This window comes from Mustelus asterias, chromosome 12, assembly GCF_964213995.1.
Source record: "Mustelus asterias chromosome 12, sMusAst1.hap1.1, whole genome shotgun sequence".
NCBI lineage: Eukaryota > Metazoa > Chordata > Chondrichthyes > Carcharhiniformes > Triakidae > Mustelus > Mustelus asterias.
The window spans coordinates 25,783,899-25,810,859 of NC_135812.1; the positions used below are offsets into that span (position 1 = coordinate 25,783,899).

The 26,961-nt window shown below is 44.3% G+C and overlaps 1 protein-coding gene across 1 annotated transcript in view; it reads right to left on the minus strand.

The window, feature by feature from the left end:
- Positions 1 to 26,961, minus strand: part of tlcd2 (TLC domain containing 2) — a 59,911-nt gene that overhangs the window by 23,962 nt on the left and 8,988 nt on the right. The window contains exon 3 of the mRNA XM_078224927.1: positions 16,206 to 16,288. Within this exon, the coding sequence (XP_078081053.1) occupies positions 16,206 to 16,288 (83 nt within the window). The remainder of the gene's footprint in view (positions 1 to 16,205; positions 16,289 to 26,961) is intronic.

The following is a 26,961-nucleotide window of genomic DNA, read 5'->3' on the forward strand; positions in this document are numbered from 1 at the left end:
AGGAAGCAATCATACTTGGAGGTCAGGCAGAAACAACCTACTGCTTTGGTCAGATGATTGTGGGATATTCCTCCACACTGCAATGTTATTGACTCTTCTGTGGGACATGTACAAGATGGGCATTTTTTTTAATTACAGGTGTAAGGTTCTTTTATTGAATCATAAAAACTGTACAGTACAGAAGGGGGCCAGTTGGGCCCATTGAGTCTGCACCCACACTCCCACACAGCATCTTACTCAGGCCCTATCCTCGTCACCCCACGTATTTACCCCACTAATCCCCCTAACCTACACATCTTGGGACACTAAAGGACAATTTAGCATGGCCAATCCACCTGATCTGCACATCTTTGGACTGTGGGAGGAAATCGGAGCACCCGGAGGAAAACCACGCAGACATGGGGAGAACATGCAAACTCCACACAGTCACCCAAGGCTAGAATTGAACCCGGGTTCCTGGTGCTATGAGGCAGCAGTGCTAACCACTGTGCTGCCCTATTCAAAGTTCTTGAGACTTAATTAAATATCAAATGCAGTTGTACGTTGGTGTGTGTTTGATTTGGATCACAAGAAATGATGGAGGGAGCAAAGTTGGGGAGGAAGTTACATGTTTTGTGTATGAGCTCCCATCATGACATTTTTGGGAGTTAGGCCAGCCCTTCCGAAGCCCATCCTGCCTCCAAGAAAATGGCTTGGGGATGTGACTATGCCAGTAAATGGCTGCCAGTGCAAATCTCCGCACTTGCCTGCCTCCGTACTCCCCCCCCCCCGCCCCAAATCCTGCCTCATTTAAATTGGTGGCCAATTACAAGTGGGAGTTCTGCACTGTAAAGAGCATGAACTTCATCATTTTACTATGAAAATAAACAGGGTGAGCAATATGGTTAACGTCATGAGTACTCCTGCAGACTTGGAATTACTCAACATTTTCCCTATCGAGGCCTCTGCCGAACTTGAATTTCCTTGTTTTATCCATGCAGCTTGCAAATTCTATTATGCTCTACATCCTCAGAGTTCAACACAGCATCTCAAAAAGAGGCTAAAGTTACAGTGAAGGATTCCATTTTAGAAATCAAAGTGCAGTTTGTTGCATTTGTGGTTTTTCAATGCATCTACAGACATTAAGCAATTGAGAATGCTTTGCCATTATCATACAAGTAATCTATTTCACAATGTCTGGCCAGCAGCCATTTACCATATATATACTCATGGGAAAGTTTATTTTTAAGATCAATTTTTTAGGTTGAAGTCATGGGGTTGACGTTTTTGAGTAATTGAAATGACTATTTAATTTGGGCCCAAAAAATATGTTGTCACAATAAAGTAAAAGCCAACAACACTAAAAAAAAATCTTCATGCCCTAACATTTATCTATTTTATAACATTACAAACTATGTACTTTTCATCCAATACATCCATAATGAATGAACCACAACTTCATATTAAAATTCTTTGCAATCATCAGGTCACTATCTGAATCACTGAACAATTTATCCCGGTGGCCTGGTTGTGTAACATAATATGGCTCATCCTAGTCTTCAAAGTCAACATCATCTTCATATCATCGGTAGCACTGGCAACTTCAGTGTCATAATTCTACAAGTAGTCATCCCCAGTACCGTCAAGCAGTTGATATTCCACAGATTAAAAATTATATTTTGACGATATTGGAATTAAGTTCATTCCATGCATCTATTACTCATTGGCACATTGTTACTTGTGAGGGTATTTGCATATTTCTGCCTTTAGTGAATCTGTTTTCACCTGGGAACATCCAAATGTTCCACATCTTTCAGATACTGTCCTTGTACGGTTCATTTATACACACATTCATGGGCTGAACAACCCTCAAGACCGCCCAGGATAACTCCCACATCAGTGTTGGTGATCACACATCATGGATTATATCATCGGCAAGGTGGGATTTGAACATCTTGCAGATGAACAAACTTTTTTCTTTGTGTCTTCCTTGTCTCAAATTCCACAACTCTTTGATCCATTTCTTGCACCCGCCTACATCGATGCAGCCCGTCTTCTGAACATGGACGACAATGCCTTTCTGAAATTTCTCTTTGAGGAGAACTTTGTGCTTGAATATCATCATCAGTTTTAATTTGGTGCCACCCACCAGACAAGATGGAAGTAGCTGTGAACTACGTCTTCTCATGGTCAGTCCTCTTTACAAGGACGGTTTCCTCACCAGTCTTGGTAATGGTCTTGTTTGCTAACACCACTGTTTCATCCATGTTTCCAATGCTGGCCAATGTCACGATGACAGTAGAGTGAATTTGATGAGATTAATGTTGAGTTTGGATGGTGGATGCTGTGAAATTTCCATTTTCTGAAAGAGTATAAATCTCCCCTTTTCATGAATCATGTGCATCACCAGGTACTGCCCTCAATTCTGGGGCAAAACCTTTCTTCACTTCTGTGAGGGCAGAGAGTCAGATGGCCCTGCGGGTGACAATATGACTATTTTGCCGATTCCCTGGTAACCCATTCTTCCACGTTTTTCCTCCAGCTTAAATTGAGCTGCACACTTATTATTCTTTCTTATTTCTTCATGACAGATCATTTGCTGCACATTATTCTTGTCAGTTGGCTTGGAGGCAAATAAGTTCTTCAATTCATAAGATATAGGAGCAGAATTAGGTCATTCGGCCCATTGAGTCTGCTCCGCCATTCGATCATGGTTGATATGCTCCCTCATCCCCACTGCTGCTAGAATAGGTGGAGAGAAAAATCTAAAGGTTTATGCCTTTAAATGAATGAACTGTATTAATTACAAGTCAGTAGCTAATCGCAATGTGGTTTGATGGCTGAAATACCAGGATCAAATTTTAAAGGGGTATATGAAAATGTGATTTTCTTTGGTCAAAAGTCATGGGGTTAACGTTTACGTAAGATTGACTTTTAAACGGGTATATATGTACATCTTCCATCTATTTTAAGTACGCTGTCATTTTTGTTTCAATAGTTTCCACCGACAGCAGCTTTATACAAGGACAACATCCTATTCAGGCTCATCAATCCATTTAGCATAGGTTTGTCTAATTGTGGTTTGTGGCTGCAAATAACTCTCCAGTGGCCGGCTTCATACGTAGCACAAAGGAAGATGGTTGTTGTTGCTGGAGGTCAATCATCTCAGTCCCAGGATATCACCACAGGAGTTCTTCAGAGTAGTGACATAGGCCCCAACATCCTCAGCTGCTTCATCAATGACTTTCCTTCCATCATAAAGTCAGAAATGGGGATGTTTGCTGATGATTGCAGCACCATTCATAACTCCTCAGATATTAAAGCAGTCCATTTACATGGGCAGCAAGACCTGGACAACATTCAGACTTGGATTAAGAGGTGACAAGTAACCTTTGTCTTGCTTGCTGCCTGCAAATCATAGAAATCATAGAAACCCTACAGTGCAGAAGGAGGCCATTCGGCCCATCGAGTCTGCACCGACCACAGTCCCACCCAGGCCCTACCCCCACATATTTTACCCGCTAATCCCTCTAACCTACGCATCCCAGGACTCTAAGGGGCAATTTATTTTAACCTGGCCAATCCACCTAACCCGCACATTTTTGGACTGTGGGAGGAAACCGGAGCACCCGGAGGAAACCCACGCAGACACGAGGAGAATGTGCAAACTCCACACAGACAGTGACCCGAGCCGGGAATCGAACCCGGAACCCTGGAGCTGTGAAGCAGCAGTGCTAACCACTGTGCTACCGTGCCGCCCTCTCTTGTGCCTGGCACTTGTGCCAAACAAATGCCAGGCAATGACCATCTCCAACGAGAGAAAATCTAACCAGCTCCCCTCGGCATTCAATGGCATTATCATTGCTAAATTCCACACTATCAATATTCTGGGGGTAACCATTGACCAAAAACTGAACTGGACCAACCATATAAATTCTGTGGCTACAAGAGCAGATCAGAAGCTGGGAATTCTGCAGTGAGTAACTCACCTACTGATTCCCCAAAGCCTGTCCACCATGTACAAGGCACAAGTCATTGGTGTGATGGAATACTCTCCCCCCTGGATGAGTGCAGCTCCAACAACACTCAAGAAGCTTGACATCATCCATGACAACGTACTTTGCTCAACTGGCATCCCATCCACCACCTTAAACATTAATTCCCTCTACCACCAACACACAGCAACAGTCTACACACACATCTACGCACATCTACAAGACGCACTGCAGCAATTCACCAAGGCTGCTCCGACAGCACTTTCCAATACTGCAACGTCTACCTCCCAGAGCAATAGATACATGGGTACCCCATCATCTGCATGTTCCCTCCCAATCCACACACCATCCTGAGTTGGGACCATATTGACATTCCTTTATTGTCATTGGGTCAAAATCTTAGAACTCTCTTCCTAATAGCACTGTGGATGTACCTACACCACATGGACTCCAGCAGTTCAACAAGATGGCTCAATACCACCTTCTGAAGAACAATTAGGGAGGGCGATAAATGCTGGCCTAGCCAGTGACACCCATCTCCCATAAACAAATAAATTAACACTGTTGTCTGCATTTGATACTGACACCAACTAATGAATGTAAACAGGAATCAATTTCCATGGGATTTTGCTGCTCTAACCTTTGTGGAAACCTTGGAGAAATGACAGAGAACTTTGGTCCTTTTTAACAAAAGCCTGTTGGAGAACCCACCGCAGATTCTAGCTGTCAATGTTTGAACTAATTTACAATCCATTCATCTGAGACACAGAATGGTGAATCGTATAACCAGGGCTGTAAATAGGGCTTTAAACTAAATAGTGGGGGGGAGGGTTCAGGGGTATGGGGAATTACAAAATTAAAGATAAAGGAGAGGGTACGAGTGCAGGTTAATGATGAGGACATTCATCTAGTTAAAGGAGTCAAGGGCTCAGGCAGAGTAAAAAAGGTGACAAACACAAGAAGGGAGGTGGTCAACGCAGTGCAAGGAGACGGTCTGGGGAAGGATAACCAGTTTGTGACAGGTAGGGACAGAGCGTGCAATCAAAAGAATGCACTAACAAATCGGGTTCATATAAAGGTTAGCGTAAAGACACTTTACCTGAATGCACGTAGCATTCGAAACAAAGTGAATGAGTTGATGGCACAAATCAGTACAAATAGGTATGATCTAGTGGCCATTACAGAAACGTGGTTGCAGGGTGACCAGGACTGGGAACTGAATATCCAGGGGTATCAGGCATTTCGGAAGGATCGACAGGAAGGAAAAGGAGGTGGGGTAGCTCTGTTAATTAAAGCTAACATCAGGGCTCTAAGGAGCATAATGTGGAATCGTTGTGGGTGGAGATAAGGAATAGTAAGGGGAGAAAGTCACTGGTGGGTGTGGTCTATAGGCCCCCAAATAATAACTTTGAGGTGGGTCAGAACAGCAATAATCATGGGGAATTTTAACCTGCATATTGATTGGTTGACTCAAGTCGGACTTGAGGAAGGGTTCTTAGAATGCTGTCGGGATAGTTTCCTCGAACAGTATGTTACAGAACCTACGAGGGAGCAAGCTATCTTGGATCTGGTCCTGTGTATTGAGACAGGTAAAATTAATGATCTTCTTGTGAGGGATCCTTTTGGAATGAGTGATCACAATATGGTTGAATTTCTAATACAAATGGAGGGTGAGAAAGTATGGTCCCAAACCAGTGCCTCTGCTTGAACAGAGGGGAGTACAATAGGATGAGGGCAGAATTGGCTAATGTAGACTGGGAGCGCAGACTAGTTGGTAGGACAGCTGAGGAACAGTGGCGAATATTTAAGGAGATTTTTCTCAGTACTCAGCAAAAATATATTCCTGTGATAAAGAAGGAATGTAAGAAAAGGGATAACCAGCCATGGACAACTAAGGAAATAAAGGAGAGTATTAAATTAAAAACCGATGCGTAGAGTGGCCAAAACTAGTGGGGAATTAGAAGATTGGGAAAGCTTTAAAAAACAACAAAGAACTACTAAGGAAGTGATAAAGAAAGGTAAGATAGATTATGAAACTAAACTAGCACAAAATATAAAAACTGATAGTAAAAGTTTTTACAAATATAAAAAAGGAAAAGAGTAGCTAAAGTACATGTTGAACCCCTAGAAGACGAGAAGGGGGATTTAATAATGGGAAACGAGGAAATGGCCGAGGCCTTAAACAAGTTTTTTGTGTCGGTCTTCACGGTAGAGGACACAAATAGCTCACCGAAAATTGACGGTCGCGGGACTGTAGGGGGTGAAGTCCTTAAAACGATTACTATTACTAAAGAGGTAGTGCTTGGTAGGCTAATGGGACTAAAGGTAGACGAGGCCCCGGGCCCGGATGGAATGCATCCCAGGGTACTGAAAGAAATGGCAGAAGTAATAGCAGATGCGTTGGTTGTAATTTATCAAAATTCGCTGAACTCTGGGGAAGTGCCGGCTGATTGGAAAACAGCTAATGTGACGCCACTGTTTAAAAAAGGAGGTAGACAAAAGGCGGGTAACTACCGGCCGGTTAGCTTAACTTCTGTAGTTGGGAAATTGCTGCAATCCATCATTAAAGAAGAAATAGCAGGACACCTGGAAAAAAATGGTTCGATCAAGCAGCCGCAGCATGGATTCATGAAGGGAAAGTCGTGTTTGACAAATTTACTGGATTTTTATGAAGATGTAATGAGTGCAGTTGATAGAGGGGAACCGGTGGATGTGGTGTTTTTGGATTTCCAGAAGGCGTTCGATAAGGTGCCTCACAAAAGGTTGCTGCAGAAGATTAAGGTACACGGAGTTGGGGGTAAAGTGTTAGTGTGGATTGAGGATTCGCTATCTAACAGGAAGCAGAGAGTTGGAATAAATGGGTGCTTTTCTGGTTGGCAGTTGGTGACTAGTGGCGTGCCGCAGGGATCGGTGCTGGGGCCTCAACTGTTTACCATATACATAGACGATCTGGAGGAGGGGACTGAGTGTAGGGTAACAAAGTTTGCGGATGACACAAAGATGAGTGGGAAAGCGAATTGCGTGGAGGATGCGGAAAGTCTGCAGAGAGATTTGGATAGGCTAAGTGAGTGGGCGAGGATCTGGCAGATGGAGTATAACGTTGACAAGTGTGAGGTTTCCACTTTGGAAGGAATAATAGTAAAATGGACTATTATTTAAATGGTGAAAAATTACAACATGCTACTGTGCAGAGGTACCTGGGGATCCTTGTGCATGAATCGCAAAAACTCAGTTTGCAGGTGCAGCAGGAGATCAAGAAGGCAAATGGAATGTTGGCCTTTATCGCAAAGGGGATGGAGTATAAAAGCAGGGAGGTCTTGCTGCAATTGTACAAGGTACTGGTGAGGCCGCAACTAGAGTACTGTGTGCAATTTTGGTCCCCTTATTTGCGGAAGGATATAATGGCCTTGGAGGGAATACAGAGAAGGTTCACCAGGTTGATACCGGAGATGAGGGGGTTAGCTTATGAGGAGAGATTGAGTAGATTGGGCCTGTACTCGTTGGAGTTTAGAAGGCTGAGGGGAGATCTTATAGAGACATATAAGATAATGAAGGGGCTAGACAGGGTAGAGGCAGAGAGATTCTTTCCACTTAGAAAGGAAACAAGAACTAGAGGATACAGCCTCAAAATAAGGGGGAGTCAGTTTAGAACAGAGTTGAGGAGGAACTTCTTCTCTCAGAGGGTAGTGAATCTCTGGAATTCTCTGCCCATTGAAGCAGTGGAGGCTACCTCGTTAAATATGTTTAAGTCACAGGTAGATAGATTTCTGATCAATAAGGAAATTAAGGGTTATGGGGAGCGGGCAGGTAAGTGGAACTAAACCACTATCAGATCAGCCATGATCTTATTGAATGGCGGGGCAGGCTCGAGGGACTAGATGACCTACTCCTGCTCCTATTTCTTATGTTCTTATGGAGGCAATAGCATATAGTTTTCAGCTGCTTAAAAGTTGAATGCCATTAATAACATTGGAGTGTGTGCACTCTGCCAGATTTAATAATTTTATGGACTCTGACCAAAGGAACAAACTGACACACCTCGCCCTGCTTTTGCTGAATCGTTTATCCAGGTTCCAGTTGCTTAGTAACTAAGAATTGGGCACCTTCACTTCCAGAGTTGTTGGCCAACACGGCCATCTCTCCTGCTGGTACTGGGAAAGTACTGTGCAAACTTAACATGTTTTCCTTTGCCTGATTTCTTCAACCAAGGGAGGCGGTGTGGGGGGGAAGCTGTGCATTTAGCAACCGAGGATCGGTAGGCCGGGGAATTGGGGGTTCGTGTGGTGATCAATTGGGCCGGTGGGCAGGGTGAGGGACAATAGGGTGGGAAGGCCAGCGATTAAGGTGGAGAGGTGGCACGATATCGTGGGGGGTGGAGAGGTGGGGGGGGGGGGGGGGGGGGAGTGGAGTGGGTGCCTGGCAGAGAGATATCCGTGTGTGCACAATTGCGCCCTCTGGTGTGAGCAACAGCTGGCTTTCCAGAGAGCTTAAGCTCTGCCCCGCCCCCTCCCCCTGCTGGCAGGAAACAGATTGTGCATCATTTTTTGCACAAAGTGGCATAAGATTGCGTTTTCAAACTCGCCCAAAAAACGGATCTGAAACTCTCCTGTTTTCATGCTCATTTGGCACTAAGAATGTTTTGGTAAGGTCACTGACCCCAAGTGTACATTTGATTTTAAATGTTGCATTTTAATGTCTTGACTGCAAATGGTGTATTTACCTGAAATTGCTCATGCTGTTAGAAGAATGACTTATGTAACTGCATGGACAGATTGAACTGGTTTGAAGTGAAAGTATGAATGAATCACATCATCCCTGGAAGGGGCCAGGACAAACTTAATCACAGCAAGGGCAAACTATGTCACCCCAAGTAGACATGATGTGGAGATGCCGGCGTTGGACTGGGGTAAGCACAGTAAGAAGTCTCACAACACCAGGTTAAAGTCCAACAGGTTTATTTGGTAGCAAATACCATAAGCTTTCGGAGCGATGCCCCTTCGTCAGATGGAGTAGTTATCTGTTCTCCAACAGTGCACAGACACAGAAATCAAGTTACAGAATACTAATTAGAATGCAAATCTCTACAGCCAGCCAGGTCTTAAAAGGTACAGATAATGTGGGTGGAGGGAACATTAAACACAGGTTAAAGAGATGTGTATTGTCTCCAGACAGAACAGCTAGTGATATTATGCAAGATCAGAGGGAAAGCTGTGGCGAGCTGTGGGGGTTACTGATAATGTGACATAAATCCAACATCCCGGACGCTGAGCAGAAACTGATAGCCAAGTTCCGCACACATGAGGATGGCCTAAACCGGGATGTTGGATTTATGTCACATTATCAGTAACCCCCACAGCTCGCCACAGCTTTCCCTCTGATCTTGCATAATATCACTAGCTGTTCTGTCTGGAGACAATACACATCTCTTTAACCTGTGTTTAATGTTCCCTCCACCCACATTATCTGTACCTTTTAAGACCTGGCTGGCTGTAGAGATTTGCATTCTAATTAGTATTCTGTAACTTGATTTCTGTGTCTGTGTACTGTTGGAGAACAGATAACTACTCCATCTGACGAAGGGGCATCGCTCCGAAAGCTTATGGTATTTGCTACCAAATAAACCTGTTGGACTTTAACCTGGTGTTGTGAGACTTCTTACTGTGCTTAACCCAAGTAGACCCAGGCACTGGAAACTATATGAAAGGAGTGAGTCAAAAATCCTTGTCAGAGCAGAGAAGGAGATCATCATAAAGGACAACCTCACAGCGTCATGAGAAGACCACGTGATCAATCCTAGTGCACTCCACTGTCCAAGGTCAAAATAGGAAGTAAAGCCTGTTGCAGCAACCTGTAAACTGCTGCGCGATTTGTTAAGTTTCATCATAGTTTAACACTTAATAAATTCTCCCAAGCTACTGAACAAAAGAATTTCTCAGTCGTCTTTTTGTCTTGTCTACAAAGCCTGTCTTAAACGTACACCAGTGGAAGTTATGCACGGAAGACTGAATTAAAAAGGACTCTGGAAAATTTACCCTGCTGGGGCGGGGAGAAGAAATCCTGTTAAAAGTCTGGGGGAGCTTGGCACCTTTAACACAAAACTGAAGTGCAGTGTAATGCAGGAACATGGTATGGGGATCAAATTAATTTGCACTTTTCTGTAGGTTAGTGCATTAGTCAATCATTGATGTTGATTTTAGTTTGTTGGTTAGTTACAATGAAAGTCTTAAAAACTGATCTTGTTGTGTGATTCCTATGTGTTGGCCAATGGAACATTTCTGTCTATTTTTTAAAAGTATTGGTCCGTGTGACAAGCACATTTCACAACCTCAGGACATAGAATAGAAACCCTACAGTGCAGAAGGAGGGCATTCGGCCCATCGAGCCTGCACCGACAACAATCCCACCCAGGCCCTATCGCCGTACCCCAAGTATTTACCCTGCTATTCCCCCGACACTAAGCGGCAATTTAGTACGGCCAATCAACCTAACCAGTACATCTTTGGAGTGTGGGAGGAAACCCAAGCAAACACAGGGAGAACGTGCAAACTCCACATAGACAGTAACCCAAGGCCGGAATTGAACCCAGGTCCCTGGAGCTGTGAGGACAGCAGTGCTAACCACTGTGCCACCATGCCATCCCCAAGCTCTACACAATTAATGAGATATATCTGAAATGTAGACACTGTTGGATACTGTAGGAAATGGGGCAACCAAATTGTACACAGCAAGGCCTCACAAATGGCAATGTGCTTATGATGAGAAAAGCTGTTTGTGTTGCTGTTGATTGACGGATGGATTTTAGCCAGAACACCAGCAAGAGTTTTTCAATTCTTCTTTGAATAGTGTCATGGTGTCTTTTATGTCTACCTGAGAGGCCATATAGGGGCTGAGTTTAAAGCTTCATCAGAAAGATGACACCAACATTGCAACACTTAGTACTGTGCCAGCATGCCAATCTAGATTTTGCTATCAGGTTTCTGGAGTGGGTCTTGACTCAGAAGCAAAACACTATCAATGACCCAAGGCTGTTACTATGATCATGGTTTGTTTTTGAACAAGACAGAAACTGGTATGTGCACCTCCATTTCCAGCGATATTACTTGTTAAATGATGCGTAACATTCTTTTTCCCATTTCTGTTACCCAGTATCAGTCATGAGTCCCAAGTCAGATATAGGGCGGAAGTTCATTCTTTGTCTCAACAATGGGCTGGAGTTTCTTCCTTTGCCAGTAAAAAATGTTCAATTTTGGGTATCACATTTCAGGACAAATGTCAAGCTCTTGATGAGAGTTTAGAAAAGATTAACTACAATGATTCCAGTGATATGCGATTGCAGTTATTTAGAGGGGCTGGAGAAACTTCTCTTCAGAGTAGAGCAAGCTTAGAGGAGATTTGATAGAAGTATTCAAAAGTATCATAGAATCAATCATAGAATCCCTACAGTGCAGAAGAGGCCATTTGACCCACCGAGTCTGTGGCGACTCTCTGGCAAAGTATCTTACACAGGCCCTGTCTCCTGCCCTTTCCCCGCAAACCCACACATTTACCATGGCTAATCCATCTAACCTACACATCTTGGGACACTAAGGGGCAATTTAGCATGGCCAGTCCACCAAACCTGCACATCTTTGGACTGTGGGAGGAAACCAGAGCACCTAGAGGAAACCCACGCAGACACAGGGAAAACATGCAAACTCCACACAGAAAGTCATCCAATCAAACCCGGGTCCCTGGCGCTTTGAGGCAGTAATGCTAACCACTGTGCCACCGTGCCGCCCTATGACAACTTTGATGTATGACGGTTTTGAGAAGAGTAAATAAAGGAAAATTTTCCTGTGGTTGAATGATCAGTAACCAGAAGACATAGATTTCAAGGTGACCAGCAAAACAAACAGAGGCTGCATGAGGAAATATTCTTTTTTTAAAAAACAGTGAGTAGTTGTGTTCAAGAATGTATGACCAGAAAGGGTGGTGGATGTAGATCAAAAATAAATAGGACAAATACCTGAAGGGGGAAAAATATTGATAGAAAAAGCAAGTTAAGTAGGATTAATTGGATAGCTCTGCCAAAGAGCTGAGCACAGGCACAATGGACCAAATGGCCACCTTCTGTGCTATGTCATTCTATTAGTCTAAATAGTATTAACACAATAGCCTATTTACAAATGAATTATGCTCATTTAAAAAATACCTATTTACATTTGTACCATTAGACCAGGATGTTGTCGAGATAACATATTCCTAGCACCACAGGTCCCAGCTGTAGCAATTTCTACAAATTACCAATGACACCATTCCAATTACCTTTTCTACTGTGTGTGTGTGACATGCACTGCACTCATGGTGCGTACTAATGATTACAACACATGATCACGCTTTGTTTAGATGGAATCCCAGTGGACCTTGCTCCTTCTGTATCCAAGCTTTCCTGCCTGCAAAATGATGTCTACAAATAACCATAACGTTTGATACAACATTATATGCTCCTCATACGACATTTGAGATTTTTAAAAATTTGCAAGCACTCTGAAGTAAAAACAACCGAATATTTTTTCAAATATTTTGTAAAGCTACATGTGTTAACTCAGTGGCAATGAGAATCAGTCCACACATAAAAAAGGAGACGGGTTGACCTGTTGAATTTTTTCTGTGATGTTGACTGACTCAAATAGTTAACCGTGCTCAAATGTTAAACATTGACCTAAACAGCCACTCTCAATGGCCAGCTGCGCTATCCTCAAGGTCCGGCAGCGTGATTATAAGCTGCAACACCAGCATCTGATAGTTCCTCTTTAAGAGACACTGTATCCTGATGTGGAACGATTTCACCATTGAGCAAAGAACAAAGCAAACTACAGCATAGGAACAGGTTCTTCGGCCCTCCAAGCCTGCACCGACCATGCTGCCCGACTGAACTAAAGATGGACCCCTTCTATTCCCATCCTATTCATGTATTTGTCAAGACGCCCCTTAAAAGTCACTGTCGTATCTGCTTCCACTACCTCCCCCGCCAGCGAGTTCCAGGCACCCACCACCCTCTATGTAAAAAACTTGCCTCGTACATCTCCTTTAAACCTTGCCCCTCGCACCTTAAACCTATGCCCCCTAGTAATTGACTCTTTCACCCTGGAAAAAAGCTTCTGACTATGCACTCTGTCCATGCCCCTCATAATCTTGTAGACTTCTATTAGATCTTCCAAAATGCATTACCTCACATTTGTCCGGATTAAACTCCATCTACCATCTCTCCGCCCAAGTCTCCAACCGATCTATGTCCTGCTGTATCCTCTGATGGTCCTCATCACTATCTGCAAATCTACCAACCCTTGTGTCATCCGCAAACTTACTAATCAAACCATTGCTTTACTGTCACTGGGTCAAAATCCTGGAACTCCCTTCCTAACAGCACTGTGGATGTACCTGCACCACATGGAATGCAGCAGTTCAAGAAGGCAGCTCATCATTACCTCCTCAAGGACAATTAGGGTTGAGGAATAAATCTGGTTAAGCCAGCGATGCCCAGATCCTGTGAAAGAATAAAATTAATTCCCAATGTTTTCACTTCCATGCTCGGTTTCCCCATAAAATAGCATCCTTGTTACTCTTGGGCATCTCACTTAGCTTCTGGTCTCCATCTCCTCCTTCCCTAACCCAGCTCCCATCCAATGGCTCTGTGCTCATGGTCTCCTGAGAGTCTTTGAAAATGAAATCTGGAAGCATTTTTCACAAAAAAAGGGAATGATGGAAATCTGGAACTCACCTTGAAAATGTTGAGAATGCTAGGTCAATTAAAATTTTCTTTTTGGCAAGGTTATCAAGGGATATAGAACGGGCAGGTAAATAGATCTGAGGTACAGATCAGCCATTATTTAGTAATGATGGAACACGTTCCAGGGGCTGAATGGATGACTCCTCTTCCTATGTTCACCAACTCTGGTGCACTTCTAAACCTCCAGTCTCCACCTTGAACAAGTGCTGCCATATTTTCCAACCCTCTACTCTTCTGAAATTAGTAATTAAAAATGAGCAATTGAGAGAGAGTGTGGCTAGCCAATGAAATACTTTCAACACTTCAATTCTATTAAGAGTTCCAAAATCCAAGTACATGCACATCTCTTCTAAATTCAGCCCTCCCTCTAACTCCGACCCAGATTAGCCCCTACCATCCACTATGCTTACCCACAACCTTTAGCTCCTCTTAGTTACTGTGTCATCTGTGGGGAGCGAAACAGAATTAACAGTGGGGATTTTTTGCCCCCAACGCTGCGGTGTGTTTGCCAGTGGTAGAGGTGGCTTGCCATTGGCCGCTGGCAGGTTCTACTGGTCCCGCATGATGTTTTGCATGGCTTACCTATCCTACCACCAGGGAATCTGCTCAGGTGTCACCTTTGGTGGGACCTGAAGATCGTGCCAGCAGGAAGGACCAGAAAATCCAGCCCAACATTGAGTCCAAAATGACTCTTCGGAACTGGGCATTGATATGTGCAAATTACAGCATGGTGTTGAAAACATACATACGCGTAGGATGAGACCCTTCAGCCTCTTGAGTCTGTTCTGTGATCCAATGAGTTCATGGTCGATCTTTATCTTAACCCCATCCACCTTCCCTAATTCCACATCCTTTTAAACACTTGTCCAGCAAAAATCTACTGATTTCAATTAAAATTATTAATGGAGCTAGCATTAACTGCATTGACTGCTATGTATGGGAGGGAGATCCATGGGAGATTCACATTAAGAAATGTTTCCCAACTTTTCTCCTTGTCCTAGACTCCCCAGCCAGCAGAAAATAACTTACTTCTATATACTGTGTAAATTCTGTTCACAGGTTTAAAAAAAAAACTCAATCAAATCACCTCTTAAATTTTTATATTCAAAAGAATAAAAGCTTGATTTATGTCATCTTTCCTCATACTGGAGCTCAGGAAATTATAGTAACAATCCATTGATTCAATGCTGCACTTCTTCCGAGGCCAATATATCCTTGCTAAACTGCAGCACATTTTACTCTACAATAGGGTGGATTTTTCCTGTTCCTCCCGCCACGGGAATCATAGCGGCTGGGACAAGGACCATGCAAAGATCCGTTGACCTCAGGTGGGACTTTCCAGCATTGGGGCGAGCACAGCCGGAAAATCCCACCCTAGATGTGCTTTGAGGAAAACTAAGTTTCGAATTGGAGGAAAACTTCAATAATTTATATTCTAGTCCTCAAGCTATAACGTATAACATTCGATTAGCCTCTTTGATATTTTGCGTACGTGTTTCCCCTAAATTCCTTTAAACCCACTGGATTTTCACTATTTAGACAAAGCTCAGTCTACTTTTTTCATCCAAACAATTGACCTCACCCTCAACTGCTGAAATCCACAAGTCATACTTTCATCCCATTTAATCTATATCTTCTTGAAACTTTATGTTCCAGTCTATATTGCTTGCAATCTTTGTGTCATTGGCAAACTTGGATACATGGCACTCATAATAATGATGAATTATTGAGACCCTGTAACAGACCCTTCTGAGACACCACCAATCACTTCCTACTAATTAAGAGTACATACTCATTATTCCTACTTTCTTCTATTCCCTAACCAATCTCCTAACCAGGTCAATAATATGCCCTCAATGCCATGACCTTCAATTTTAGCTAACAGTCTCTAATGTAGAGCCACACTGAGTACCCTCTGGAACTCCAAACATATTACATTCCTAGACATTTCCTGCCTACTACTTTAACTGTTTCCTCAATAAATTTGACTAGATTCATCCGATCCTTTAAAAATCCACAATGTCTCCCTGTAATCAGCTCAAATGTCTCCAAGAGCTCAGATATTCTACCCTTAACTATAATTTCAATGACTTCTGCATCACAGAGCATTTCTTGGTTTCTCATTCCTGCCTTCGGTTTAATATGTCTGCATACATACATATTAAACAGTCATCCCACACTCAAAGAACAGCTACTCAAGCAGCAATTTGCAGGAAATTTGGAATAATTAGCTCTATTATACAGAGGTCCTTAGGATAAGACACTATAAGAAAACAGCTGGCTATTAGTAAATACAACATGGATGTAAAGGTGGCTATTGATCTGGATCATGAGTTACTTCGGGGTGGATAATATCACTCATGTTGCAGTGAGAAAAGTGGTTGTGGGTGAAGCAGACTGGGTTGTGAACAAGATCTAAGGCTTGTCGAACACAGCTACACAGCAGTTAAGAAACGACTTACCACAGCATGGTGGAAAAGCAGTTCCCAGGAATTCTGAAGTTTTTGGTTCCACAGCATGTCTGTAAAATCATGGATGAAATAACCTGCAAGACAGAAATAAAAATACTTCTTTTTAAAGGATCAACTCTTTAGGCCATTGCTTGCCTTGGCACAAAGTGAATTTTCTCATTGAAAAAGGAACATTAATACTTGAAGAATTGAAAATTTCAGATATCTGATCTCACCAAACAATCCCCGATTAGGTGCTGCACTGCAATTTCCTCAAATCTCCCCAACAACACGCCTGTGGTTTTCAGCAAAACAAATGCGAACCTAAAAATTCAGGGAAAGGAAATTCACGCCAGCGAGAATCACCACTGCTCTGCAGTAGCAGAGACCATGCGCAATGGCCACACCTGTGGGATCGGAGGCCATTGAAGCCCTGGGTGATTTGGGGCATGGCCAGGTAAGAATGGATGTTTACCAGTCAGACCTTAGTTTGGGAAAAAGGGAACGGAGGCAAATGATTTATTTCAAAGGAAGGACAGAGCAACATTCACATATTGACAGCTTACAGACTATCCTGAGTCATGGAGTAAGCAAGGACTGTTTGAGAAAAAGTTGAGAAAAACCACAACAGGTCAGTTCATGTTGGAGCTGCTGAATCAACACATTGTCAATAATTAGCCAAAAACCTTTTTTTAAAAGTAAGATGGAATCATGCCCACTGCCTTTTGAAGGTGGAGTCAACAGTCTCAGCCGTAGACATTATCAAGACCAAAATGGTTTAAAGTTTTAAAGTTGATTCATTTATGTCACAAGTAGGCTTACATTAACACTGCGATGAAGTTACAAGTGTGAAAATCCCCTAGTCGCCACACTCTGGCACGCTTTCGGGTACACAAATTTAGCATGGCCAATGTAGCTAACCAGCACATCTTTCAGACTGTAGGGGAAAACCGGAGCACCTGGAGGAAACCCACACAGACACAGGGAGAACGTGCAGACTGCACAGACAGTGACCCAAGCCGGGAATCGAACCCGGGTCCCTGGCGCTGTGAGGCAGCAGTGCTAACCACTGTGCCACTATGCCAGAAGCTCCAATTCTGCACAGTGAAACAGCAAATCCAGTTCGGTTCCACTTCTACTTTCTTTACACTGTACAGCAGCCAACTCATTAACCTGCAGCCTTCAATTTTTTCCAAGTTATTACTTTGCATAAGTATGTAATATAAAATAAACAATTGAAAAAAATAGTCCTGAAAGAGTTAAATAATCCAGAGAGTTTCAACTGAAACATCTGGGAACAATTTTGTAGTGATCCACATACAGAAGTTTTAAGCATTACAAGTTTCAATGGCATCCAAAATTCCAACCCACCTTCTGCTGTTGAAAGTTTTAGCCAGCTATATTGGATAGGATCCAATGTTGCTAGTTTCTTTAACTGATTGGCTTCAAGTGCCTTTGGACAGAGCAATGAAAAACTGAAATTTTTAAACAAACACCTTCAGCCAGAAGTGACAAATTGGATGATCCATCTCAGCCGCTTCCTGAGGTGCCCACACATGCCAATCTTCAATCACTTCGATTCACTGCACATAAGGTGAAGAAATGACTGAAGGGAATGAATGCTGCAAAGGCAATGGATCCTAACAATATTCTGGCAATTGTGCTGAAGACCTGTGCTCCAGAACTGACCACTTCCTAGAAAAGCTGTTCCGGTACAACTACAACTCTGGCATTTATCCAGCAATGTGGAAAATTGCCCAGGTATGTCCTGTCCACAAAATAGGACAAATTCAATCTGGCCAATTATCACATCATTAGCCTTCTCTCAATCATCAGCAGAGTGATGGAAGGTGTCATCAACAGTGCAAATGAGACAGCAATAACCTCCTCGCTGATGCTCAATTTGGGTTTTGTCAGGGCCACTATGCTCCTGACTTCATTAAAATGTTGGCTGAAATATAGACAAAAGCAGTGAATTCAAGAGGCAAGATCAGAGTGCCCTTGATTTCAAGGCATCATTTGACCAAGCGTGGCATTAAAGAAGAGCTCTGGTAAAATTTAAGTCAACTGGAATCAGGGGAAAACCCTCAACTAGTTGGAGACATACCTAGCACAAAGGAAGGTGGTTGTGGTTGTTGGAGGTCAATCATCTCAGTCCCAGGATAAGACTGCAGGAATTCCTCAGGATTGTGTCCTGAACCCAGTGATCTCCTGCTTCATCAATGACCTTACTTCCATCATAAGGTCGATGATTGCATAATGTTCAGTATCATTCACAATTCCTCAGACCCGAAACAATCCATGCCTATATGCAGCAAGACATGGAAAGCATTCAGGTTTGGGCTGATTAGTGGCAGGTGCCACACAATTGCCAGGCAGTGACCTTCTCCAACAGGAGAGAATTTAACTATCTCCCTTTGGCATTCAATGAAATCCCAATAGCCAGAAACTGAACTGGACTAGCCATGGAAATACTGCAGCTACAAGAGCAGGTCAGGGCTGGGAAATCTGCAGAGTGTATCTCACTCCTCGATTCCCCAAAGCCTCTGTCATCTACAAGGGGCAAATCAGATGTGTGATCAAATGCTCTCAACTTGACTGGATACGTGTGGCTCCAACAACACTCAAGAAGCTCGGCACCATCCAGGACAGAGCAGCCCACTTGATCACCACCACATCCACCAACTTAAATGTTCACTCCCTCCACCAATACGCAGTGGCAGCAGTGTGGCTATATACAAGATACAAGCAGCAACTCACTGAGCCTCCTTCAACAGCATCTTCCAAACCCACATCCTTTACCCCCTAGAAGGACAAGGGCAATGGATACATGGGAACACCACCATCTGCGAGTTCTCCTCCAAGCCACACACCATCCTGACTTGGAATTATATTGCTGTTCCTTCACTGTTGCTGAATTATATCTTGGAACTCCCTTACCTGGTTGTACATATGCCAGATGGACTGGAGTGGTTGAAGGTGGGTCACCACCATCTTTTCAAAGGAAATTAAGAATGGGCAATAAGTGCTAGCTGTCCCAGCGTCACCCAAGCCCACTAAAAAAATGAAAAGCGATTAAGCCTTATACAATGCTCAGAAAAGGTGAATATAAGAATTTGGAAAGACCACCTGGTATTTGTATAGCCATGCTGATGTCTTGCTGCTCACCTCTGTTCACATCTCTTGCTACACCATCAACATTAAAGTATGGAGGGGAAGACAATCAGGTTGGTGGCCACACTTTTAGCTCTGATCATAGCCACAGTCATAGAATCTACAGTGCAGAAGGAGGCCATTTGGCCCATTGAGCCTGCACCGACAACAATCCCACAATAGTCCTATCCCCATAACTCCACATACTTACCCTCCTAGTCCCCCTGACACTAAGGGGCAATTTATCATGGCCAATCAACCTAACCCCCACATCTTTGGAATGTGGGGGGAAATCGGAGCACCCGGAGGAAACCCAAGCAGACATGGGGAGAACATGCAATCTCCACGCAGTGACCCGAGGCCGGAATCGAACCTGGCGCTGTGAGGCAGGAGTGCTAACCACGGTGCCACCCATGATGTTTCACCTGTTAATGAAACAACTTCACAGAAGATAAAGTAGCAGCTTTTCTACTCATTTGGATGGAAAAACAAGTACAAATCATTGACTCAGACGTCTAGATTTAATGTGTTTTGACACCAAGGGCAGGATTTAGTGGGCCCATTCACCGCAGGTGTAAATTCTATTATGATCACTAAATCTCACGAGAGGGCCATAACATGATTTGAGTCAGCAAAATCATGGTTTGAGATCATCCCTGTAATCAGGTTTACGCCCAGAAGGGGCGTGAACTTGATTTTCATAAACTTAAATATAACTAAACAGCTTTACGCAGGAGACGGGAGTCTATTATTTTCGCAGATTGGGGTGCTCTGTGGAGCTGGCCTTGCTGGCTCTATCAGGCCTCGCCGCGCCAGGGTGACAGTGCAAACTGTGCGTCCCCAATTTTTTTTGACAAGAGTGTCGGAAGATTTGGTGAGAAAGCCTAGCTGTGTTTCTGGAGAGAAAAATGCCAGTTTTCAGTCAGAACCTGACACTTATTTGGAAAATTCCATCCCAAATGTTAAAAGGGCACATGTTAACTATTCGGGGAAGGCCAACAATCTACATCTTTCACTGCCTGAAAAAGGTAAAAAAAGGAAATATCCCACAGTCCTTCATAGAAGCATTTTAATTCAAAAGTGGACATCAAGTCAAAGGCAGAGGTATTAAGAGGGACAAACTTTGTCAAAGAGGTAGGTTTTAAGTAGCATCTCAAAGGATGGAGGTGGAGGGGCGGTGTGATTTGGGGAGGGAGGGATCCAGATGGCTGAAGGCTTGGCCACCAATGCAGAGCAAAAAAGGTGGTTCATAGAAATTTGCACCAAAGCAAGAAGCCTATTGTGTCACTGCAGGCCAAAAAATATCAATCTGGCCCAGTCCCTTGCCAGCCGGTCTACAGCCTTGTAAGTTCTGGCACTTTAAGTGTATCCAAGTACATTCCAAAAGTGATGAAGTTTTCAGTCTCTAGCACCCTTTCAGGCAGTTCCAGTACCCTACTATAATCTGGATGAAACAATTTAGCCTCAACTGATCCCTAATCATTCTACCAATTACTTCACTGACCTCACTGCCAAGGGAAATAGGTCCTTTCCATCCACATCAAGACCCCATATAATTTTATGTACTTCAATTCAATCTCCCCTCAGCCTCCAATGAAAACAGCCCCAGCCTATTCAATCATTCCTCATTGCTAAAATCTACAATCCTGGCAACATCCTTGTAAATCATCTCAACCGCTCGAGTGCGACCACATCCATTCTGTAATCACAGAATCATAGAATGCCTACAGTGCAGAAGGAGACCATTCGGCCCACTGAGTCTGCACTGACTGTCTGACAGAACATCTTACCCATGCCCATCCCCCCCCCCCCCCACCCTCACCCCGTAACCCCATGCATTTATCCTGCTAATCCAATTTACACATCTTGAGACACTAAGGGGCACTTTGCCATGGCTAATCCACCTAACCTGCACATCTTTGGACTCGGCGAAGAAACAGGAGCACTTGGAGGAAACCCACGCAGGCATGGAGAGAACGTGCAAATTTCACACAGTCACCCAAGGATGGAACCTGGGTCCCTGGCGCCGTGAGGCAGCAATGCTAACCACTGTGCCGCCCATTGCCATGATCACAACTGTACGCGGTACTCTGTTGTCTAAATGTTTCATATAGTTCTAGCGCAAGCTTCCTTCTCTTGTATTCCTTGTTTTGGCTAATAAAATATTCCATATATGTTAATCACTTCATCTTACCTGTCCTACTTCCTTCGGGGGTTTGTGGACATGAACCAATGCCCCTCAATTCCTCTACTGTTCCAAGTATTCTATTTATTATGTATTTGTTTGTCTTCGCCACGTGCATTACCACACACTTTTCTGGATTGAATTCCATTCATTATTTTTCTGTCGACCTCACCAGTCTATTGATATCTTCCTGCAAGTATTTCTGTTACCCCTTAGGGTACTTTTAAAACACCTTTGAATTTTCCTTTATTTTAATGTGAGGTTTTAAGGACAATGAGCCAATGTTGGCGAGTAAGCACAGTGTTGCTCAATGTGCAGGATTTGGCTTCAGTTTCTTCCATCATAAGGGTGACAATGCATAAAATAAATCTCTGAAGTCGAACAATTGCGTTGTAAAATAAGAAAGACCTACTACAGAGAAGCAGATATTCTATGGCCGAAACTCTACTACTTCACCCACCCAGATTCAAAGCGGCTGTGGGTCCGTTGAACTCCGTTGATCCTGGGCCAGAATTTGCGGTCTCGCCCGAGCGAGGCCATGAAATCTCGCTCTTTTAGTTTTGATGAAAAAAGCCGATTCCCGGCTTGGGTCACTGCCTGTGGAGTTTGCACGTTCTCCCCGTGTCTTTGCGGGTTTCCTCCAGCTGCTCTGGTTTCCTCCCACAGTCCAAAGATGTGCGGGTTAGATAGATTGGCCATGCTAAATTGCCCATAGTGTCCCGGGACGGGTAGGTTAGAGGGATTAGCAGGGTAAATGTGTGGGGTTGTGGGGATAGGAGCTGGGTGGGATTGTTGTCAGTGCAGCCTCGATGGGCCGAATGGCCTCCTTCTGCACTGTAGGATTCCTATGATTTCTATGAAATCTCTTTCTTCACAATATCGATTTAACTTGGTTTGTCACTAAATTTCCCGCATTTGTTGACTAATAATTAATCTTTGGCTTTTTGTAAACTATGAAGTAATATTGAGACAGACTGACTATGTGATTGTACTCCCATCTCTGGGCAATGAGTGTCTTGGGCTACAAGAAGATATAGACGGATTGGTCAAATGGATAGACAAGTGGCAGATGGAATTTAACCCTGAAAAGTGTGAGATGGTACACTTTGGAAGGAGTAATTTGACAAGGAAGGATTCAATGAATGGCAGAACACTAGGAAGTTCTGTGGAACAAAAGGACCTTGGCGTGTGTGTCCACAGATCTCTGAAGGCGGAAGGACATGTTAGTAGGGTGGTGAAAAAGGCAGTCGGGACACTTGTCTTTATCAATTGAGGTATAGGTTACAAAAGCAGGGAAGTCATGTTGGAGTTGTATAGAACTTTGGTGAAGTTACAGCTAGAGTACTGTGTGCAATTCTGGTTGCCACATTATAGGAAGGATGTGATTGCACTGGAGGGGGTGCAGAGGAGGTTCATCAGGATGCTGTCTGAGATGGCACATTTAAGTTATGAAAAGAGGTTGGGTTGGCTTGTTTTTGTTGGATCAGAGAAGACTGAGGGGCGACCTGATCAAGGTGTACAAGATTATGAGGGACATGGACAGAGTGGATAAGGAGCAGCTGTTCCACTCAGTTGAAGAGTCAGTCACAAGGGGACATAGGTTCAAGGTGAGGAGCAGGAGGTTTGGGGGGGATGTGAGGAAAAGCTTTTTTTACTCAGAGGGTGATGATGATCTAGAATGCGCTGCCTGGGAGGGTGACAGAGGCAGGTTGCCTCACATCCTTTAAAAAGTACCTGGATGATCACATCGCATGTTGTAACATTCAAGGCTAAGGGCCAAGTGCTGGTGAGATGGGTTCAGGTGTTTCTCGCCTGTCAGAGCAAACTCGATGGGCCGAAGGGCACTCTATGATTTTATGAAAATTATTTGTGAACTCAAATCTATTTATTGTTAACGTTAGTTCAGAAACTGTGATTTCCTCTGTGTTGATTAGAGACATGCTGGTTACATTGAGAGCAACTAAAGTAGATACTGCAACATACATAGTTTACTGCATCTAACTTGATATGGCAAAGACAGGGACATGTTCAAAAAACAGGTAAACCAAAAAAAGGTCTTGCAGCATCCCAATATCTAGATGAACAATGACTTTAGTAAAAATCTGTGAGAAAGTTGCATGCCAAGGGATAACTATGTAGGAAGTAGAGGAAGGTAGAAGGTGATTTACAAGTACGGTCCTGTGACAATAAAGCCATTTAAAATCTGAGGTTATGGCAAATTAAATGGGGAGGTGAACATTGTATTCTATGCATGAGTACTGAAGGTTCTTTTCTATTTCACTATGCAAACACCCATTCAAAGATTTTAACAGTTCAAAAAGAAACTCTTGCTCATAGATACTTCAGGGACAGAATGACGATATTATTACCAATACGAGGCACACAGAAACAAATTAAATAAAAATTGGCCTTATTCATTTAAATGATTGCTTGCACAATGCCATGCTTACGCAATATGGGCTTACGGAGTATAAATTCCAAATGGACACTTTTTTAGAAAAGGGAGAATGGACACTTCAAAGCAAAATGGAGCCGAGAGGGTCAGGTAACCGTTTCTTTCCTGTCAATATACATAGAATTACAAAAGACCCCTGAGCTAACTTTCAGTTCTGGGCAAGTCATTGAAGTACAAACCAACTTTCGGAACACATCTTTGAAAAGTCATCAAATTGCAACAGTACTTCCCTGTCATTAATGGCTGCCTTCCTCCAAATAATTAAAATGTTAAATGTCTCCAAATAATTACTTTTTCACAATACAGCATGCAGACCTCTTGGTTTCAAAATTAAAATTCAGGGAGTGGGTGTGAAAAATTTCTGAATGGGTGAAACTTGGGGGGGCGATTCTCCCAAAGGTGCTGAATTGGTGGGATCAATCACGACTGTTTTCTCAGTTCAACTTCACACTCAAATCTCTCCACTTTGTGCACTGCAGAGGTCACAATCGTGAATCTCATTAAAAACCCAAGGGCCTATTCACGCCGGAGTCTGACAGCTCTGGAACTATGCGCATGCGCAGTGGCTCCAATCTGTCAAATTCCCCATTTGCTAGCCAGCTCGATCGCTGGCCAGCCCGGGAAAACCCAGTGCTGCCCGCACACCCGCCCCCCCCCTCCCCACGGCCCGATCGCAGCCCCCATGACAATTCCCAGGCCAGCCCTGACCCCGCCACGCCCCAGAGCGCCCCGATATCCAGCCCACCCCTCCCTCACCATGGCAGACCACCCCCTGGTCCGCCCCTCCATCCCAGATCGATCACCATGCAGAGTGGCAGCGGGACCCCCCACCCCCACTGATCACCCCTAAGCCCTGCCCACAGTAGTCCCCACCCCCCTTGGGACTGCTTGATGCCTGGTGGGCAGTGCCAAGGTGCCCCCTGGGCATGGGCACTTTGCCACTTGGGCAGTGCCAGGGTGCCCATGCCCAGGAGGCGCCATCCCCCCCCCCCCCCCGCCTGACCCCCTGGGGGGTCCCGATTGCCCCCCTTCATTCCGGCAGAATCTCCCGATTGTTCCCCGAACATAGGAGCTACTCTAAACCCCACCGGAATGAAGTACCCCTGGCAGGATGGGAGATTCAATTGGGACTGGCAAGTTCCCGATAATGACATTGAAAACATATTTAAACTATATTAAAAGAAGATTCAAATGACTTACTTTTCTTCCCGCTGGTTTCCAGCATTGTCTGGCCTCTGACTGTTCTCCGGCTCTGGGAGATGCTCATGCGTTCCTGGTGCATGTGCAAATCCCGGAACAAGGCCAGCGACGTGCATCTCCCAACCCAACCTGCCAGATAAGTTGCGGGTCACGATGGGAGAATCGCCCCCTTGATCTTGATTATTTGAGACATAGATAGGATGCAAAGCTGGGCTGAAAAATGGCAAATGGAGTTTAACCCTGATAAATGTGAGGTGATTCATTTTGGTAGGACAAATTTAAAAGTGGATTACAGGGTCAAAGGTAGGGTTCTGAAGACTGTGGAGGAACAGAGAGATCTTGGGGTCCATATCCACAGATCTCTAAAGGTTGCCAGTCAAGTGGATAGAGCTGTGAAGAAGGCCTATAGAGTGTTAGCTTTTATTAACAGGGGGTTGGAGTTTAAGAGCCGTGGGGTTATGCTGCAACTGTACAGGACCTTGGTGAGACCACATTTGGAATATTGTGTGCAGTTCTGGTCACCTCACTATAAGAAGGATGTGGAAGCGCTGGAAAGAGTGCAGAGGAGATTTACCAGGATGCTGCCTGGTTTGGAGGGTAGGTCATATGAGGAAAGGTTGAGGGAGCTAGGGCTGTTCTCTCTGGAGCGGAGGAGGCTGAGGGGAGACTTAATAGAGGTGTATAAAATGATGAAGGGGATAGATAGAGTGAACGTTCAAAGACTATTTCCTCGGGTGGATGGAGCTATTACAAGGGGGCATAACTATAGGGTTCGTGGTGGGAGATACAGGACGGATATCAGAGGTAGGTTCTTTACGCAGAGAGTGGTTGGGGTGTGGAATGGACTGCCTGCAGTGATAGTGGAGTCAGACACTTTAGAAACATTTAAGCGGTTATTGGATAGGCACATGGAGCACACCAGGATGATAGGGAGTGGGATAGCTTGATCTTGGTTTCAGATAAAGCTCGGCACAACATCGTGGGCCGAAGGGCCTGTTCTGTGCTGTACTGTTCTATTTGACAATAGCTGTTAGAAGTGATTTGTGAAGAAACATACTGGTCACATAGCAGAAACTGGGAGTGGTGGTGTCTTACCAAAAATGGCAGAGTGCTGTTTCCAGAGAGAAAACCGGAAAGCTTTCCTCCAGAGAAACACTCTGCTTTTATCTCCCGATCTTACAATACTCTGACTAAAAGAATCAAGGGGGTGTGTTTCACTCTGTCATGCGTGGGGGAGGGGAGGGGGGCAGCTGCACTGAGATCGGGTCGTCATGTTTAAAGGGCACCCTGATCACAACAGGAATAAACTTTCCACCCAGCCCACCACGGAGGTCTCAGGGGCTTCCCTCTACCGATCGGAGTCGGCATTCTCTCCCCCCACCCCGTCCCTGTCCCCGATCATCGGCCCCTTCCCCTTTCCCACCGATTATGAGTCCCTTCTTCTCCTGCCCCAGTCATCAGCCCCTGCCCCCCTTCCCCGTAACATCAGTCCCTTCTCCCGATCATCAGCCCCTCACCCCTGATCATTGGCCCTTCCTCCCCCCCCCACCCCCAACTCCCTGAAAACGGCCATTGCCAGCATCCCCTACTCCTCCATCTGCTCCTGGCCCACAACCAAATCTATATGAATTCCCCCACCTCCCTCATGAGGTTCGTCTGGGGCCCTCTCCTTGTTACAGGTTGGTACTGCCAGGTTAGCACTGCCAGGTTGGCATGAGCATGATGCCAACCTGTGCCAAGTGGCAGTACCAAGTGGCATTGCCAGGCCACTGCCT